General features: G+C 31.4%; 1 protein-coding gene across 1 annotated transcript; it reads right to left on the bottom strand.

The window, feature by feature from the left end:
* Positions 1–2,402: 2,402 nt before the first annotated feature.
* On the bottom strand, positions 2,403–3,975 carry LOC142644614 (bZIP transcription factor 44-like). The gene has a single exon (XM_075819194.1). The coding sequence runs from the start codon at positions 3,197–3,199 to the stop codon at positions 2,714–2,716; it is 486 nt and encodes a 161-aa protein (XP_075675309.1). The 5' UTR covers positions 3,200–3,975; the 3' UTR covers positions 2,403–2,713.
* Between the last annotated feature and the right edge of the window lie 517 nt (positions 3,976–4,492).

Below are 4,492 nucleotides of genomic sequence, written 5' to 3'. Positions count from 1 at the left end.
ATTAAGAATGATTGAAGAAGAATGAAAAAAAAAAAAGCAAAATTAAATTATAAATTTCTAATCAAGCTTTCATTTTTATCTATAAAATAGATAACTTTAACCACAAAGAAACCTATGGGCAGTTCCCAAGTAGAATTGCAAACCACATGAAAAACAAAGCCTGGATTAACTTGACTTCTCCCTATTTTAATAGAAATTATTTAAACCATGTCTCTTTCACATATAAGTATATGATGATTACATTCCATAAAAAAAAAAAAGTATATAATGATTACATTATATAACAAACACTATCGCAATTAGACCCAATACAGCAATTCCTATGAGAAGAAAGCAAATGTAGGTGTCTTTTGTACTCAACCCACTTTTAAGATTTGTTCTTTAATTGATAAAATTCTCAATCCGTAAAGTTTTTCAAATTCTATTGAATATTGTAAATCAGTTTATGTATAATGACATTCAAATTCTATTATATTTATAAAATTAGAGAAAAAAATATTGTGAGCACCATGATTAATAGCGCAAACTTGGAGATTTAATTACTCCAATTCTTTGCATCTTAACTTGTGCTAAAAATAAAAAATCTTTTTTTTTTTTTTTGGTTGCATTTGAGAGAGTCATTTTGACTTTGACTGTCCTTCTTTACATGAGACTGTAAAACTAAAGTTACAAAACCATCCCATATATACAAGTTTCACGCATCTTTTTTTGTAATATCATATTATTCAATATTTGTTTTATTAAATAAGTATTTTATAATATCATCACTAATTCACACGTTCTATTATACCAAAAAATATAATGTCAATCGAATTTTCATTTACTGTACAAATTTATTTTCTAGGTTTAAATTTAAAAGTAAAAAAAAAAAAAAAGTTTAGAGATAAGTTAGTTATTAATCTATAACTATATTGTGAAAAAATATAAAGATAGAATACAAAGCAACCTAATGGTGATTTGTTTAAGAATTACCAATTACAAAGTTATGAAGTGAAGTGAACCTAACTTATACAATGCCTTTTAGAACTTCACTTGTGATTTGCAAATGTGTTATGCGAGTACATACACATAGAGAAAGAAAGAACTAGCAAGTAAATTTGGGCATATTAAAAGAAAGGGCAATTGTTTAGCCCATGCCTTTTCTAGAAGAGCAGTTTTATCTACATGTTTAGATGTTTTGAAAAAGAGCTACTAGGCTACCGCCTGATTTGGAGGCTATATTTCAAAAGATTTAAATTAATAAAGTTTCCTTACCTTTTACTCAAAAAAAAAAAAAAAAACTATCAATTATCGATCTATGGATTAAGACCATTTAGAATTCCTAAGTAACTATAACACAAAGTTCATAAAATCCTATCAATTTATAGTAAAATGAATGAATTTGATTTTACCAATCATCAATAATTTAAATAAATTCCAAATCAGTGTTAATAAATGGTGCAGGTGATAGTATTTGTTCAACTTGATGTTGAGAGAAAATTGACTCCTAGATAAAACGATAAAAAGAGAGGGCTAGAGAAGAGAGAGTGCTAGAGAGCAGAGCGGGTAAATAAAAAAGAAGATAAAAGATTTATAAAAGTTGCAACTCTCACGTGTATTTAGAAGAGAACTGTTGCTTTTAGAATCTTTTGAATAGTGATGTACAACCAGATGTGTGGCTATTTTTGTGTAATCTGGTGTACATGACTCTATGCAAATGCTCTAACTCTAAAAGCTCTAGAATATCTCTAAGTTCCAATCCTTTGCATATCGTTGTAATTTATTGTTTATTTTAATGATAGATAGATGGATTATAATGATAGATAGATGGATAGATAATGGGCGAGAATAAGGTGGAATTCGAACAATAACCATATCGCATTGTGATTTATTATCTATCTATTTTAATGATAAATAGATGGATAGATAGTGGCTGAGAATAAAGTAAAATTCGAACAATAACCATGCCGTACCACAAAAAGATAACATTACCATTTTACTAACCCAGGCATGATAACTCCATGAGGTTGTGAATGTTGCACATGATGACATTGATGCTGATTAAGGAGTAAATCTGATAACTAATTGATATTAATTAAGGGGAAGTGGACTAAATTAAAGACAGCTCAGAGTTCCATTAAGAACATGATCACTGTTTAAATTGTAGTATTTAGTTCTCCATTAACTTTGTCAAACCACAAGGTAAAACAAGGCAGAATGAATAATGCATAATTAGCTGGCAAGAAGACTGCCATAATTTTCAGAACCACACATTGTTGTGTACAAATTGTCAACATATACAAAAAGACAATTTTTTAATTTCAACCATAATTTGTACGGAGTTAGTCAAACAAAAGGAAAAAAAAAAAAAAAAAAGATATATTTTTATTAGAGTATTTAGGCATTCACACAAGTTGAGCAGATTATTACAAAAACTTGCACACTATTATTATAAAATAAAGCTTACAGCAACCAACAACTACAATCTCAACTAAAAAAGAGAGAAAAAAGAACAACCCAAGTACAATAACACAACAATAACAGCCACCATTTACAGACCAAGTACTAAGGCCATAATAGCTTCAAGCTGCACTAACACATTAATATAGTGTTTATTCCTTAATCACACCCCCACATAGTGATATTTCTTACCAAATAGGCTTAAGCACTAAATAAAAACTAACACAAAATCCCTCTCTTTTGCTCTATCTTACAACCAAGAAGCCCATTGAGACTAGTACTGATTAAAAATGTCTGCAGTAGCCATAATAGGCTGGTTCAAATATGACAAACTCAATGGGTTCAAAAAGCTATCAATAGGCTCAGGACTGAAGGTGCTCGAGTCCCCAACGCCAGCAGCTCCAAAAACACCAGTGTTTGCATTCAGGAAATTGATAATATCATTCAGAGCCTGTAGTCTGTGGCTAAGCTCACTGGCTTGAGCTCTCAGTATTGAGTTTTCAGTCTCAATATTCATGTAATGCTGCGTGGTGATATTGACATTTTGAATGATCTGATGGTTCTCTTTCCTGAGCTCAGCCACCTGGGCCACCAGATCATCCAAATGCTTTTGTTTCCTCATTCGAGATCGCCTTGCTGATTCTCTGTTTGATATCATTCTCTTCCTCTTCCTCTGATCCATCAAAGCTTGCAAGTCTTCTTCAGAACCTGAGTTTTGAAGCAAAGATGACCCTGAAGATGTTCCACTGGAGGAAGCCATGTTGAAACCACAGCAAAGTTTGTAGCTTTCTTCACAATTAGAGTAGTCTAAGAGAGAGATTAACAGGACCCAGATACTAAATTACACTAATATAGCAGATAATAGTAATACAGCTAATATATAATAATAATAATATAGCCTAATTTATCAGAGATTGGCAAATATCATGAAACGTAGTACAACCAGTAAAGGAACACGACTGAGAAGGATTGAACTAAGTGTGTCCTGCGCCTAAATGTGGAATTTATCATACACCCAGAAAGGAGAATCTCACTGAGAATCGGAGACATGAATCTCAAACATCAAGAACAACAAGTTGAGCATGAAGATCAATCTTGTTTAAGAACCAATAATATTTGATAAAAATTGGAACTTGGGTTTTTTGCAATAGACTCAAAAACTCCAACTCAGCATGAAAAAGTTGGAATTTTTTTGAGTTCTTTAAGGAACAAAGGGATCAGTAGAAAGAAATCAACAGGTTTTTGACCAAAGATGAGTTGTGGATTTTGAAACTAAAGAAACCCAACTTGAGAATATGTGACTAAGAAAATCACAATCTCAGAAAGTGGAAGATAGCCAGAGCTTCTTCAGAGATTTGGGAAATAGACCAGAATATCTGCAAGAGTGATGCTAAAGAAAGACAAGGAAGAGAAAGCAGAAGAGGAAGAGGTCTATAAAAGTTTTGGGGGTGGAATTTATAGAACAAAATGGAGTAACAAGTTGATGAAATAAATTATTTTTAAATTAAAAAAAAAAAGTGTAAAAATGAGAAAATGAGAAATAAAGGAGAAAAAAGGACATTGGAATCTACTCTGAAAAAAAGTAGTTGAAAAAGTTGATGGGACATGTGAGGTGGGGGGAAGAGAAGACTCCACAACTGTCCAGATAGCCAGCTGTGAGCCAACAATCTAAGATTACTTCATGGGTGGTTAAATTTCATTATTGATACTGCCTCAGCAACCTGTGAAAATAAAACCAATAAGATTAGGGGAGAAAAAGAAAAAGAAAAAAGAAAAAAAAAAAAGGAAACCCACAGGAAGAAGTGTATTGCCTTTGTTCTTGTGGTAAGTAGAAGTATTTTTTGTACTTGATAGTCATATTTTGTTTTTTCTTTTTAATAATAATGAATAAGTTACCCACGTTCCTAATGAGTTTTAAATCCAATACACCATTTTCCATTTATCGCTTGTAAAGAAGGATAATTAATTGAGGCAAGGTTCATTGGCAATTCTATTTTGTCAAAATGGCAAGAAATACTCAATTTTTTTTCTGTAATTATTTTTTTAATTGTTG

The sequence above is a fragment of the Castanea sativa genome, chromosome 7 (genome assembly GCF_040712315.1).
Source record: "Castanea sativa cultivar Marrone di Chiusa Pesio chromosome 7, ASM4071231v1".
In the NCBI taxonomy this organism is placed as follows: domain Eukaryota; kingdom Viridiplantae; phylum Streptophyta; class Magnoliopsida; order Fagales; family Fagaceae; genus Castanea; species Castanea sativa.
This window is presented reverse-complemented; position numbering and strand designations above follow the sequence as displayed.

What these genes read in the sequence shown, in the direction of transcription:
- LOC142644614 (XM_075819194.1), bottom strand. Translation starts at nt 3,199, where the DNA reads ATGGCTTCCTCCAGTGGAACATCTTCAGGGTCATCTTTGCTTCAAAAC.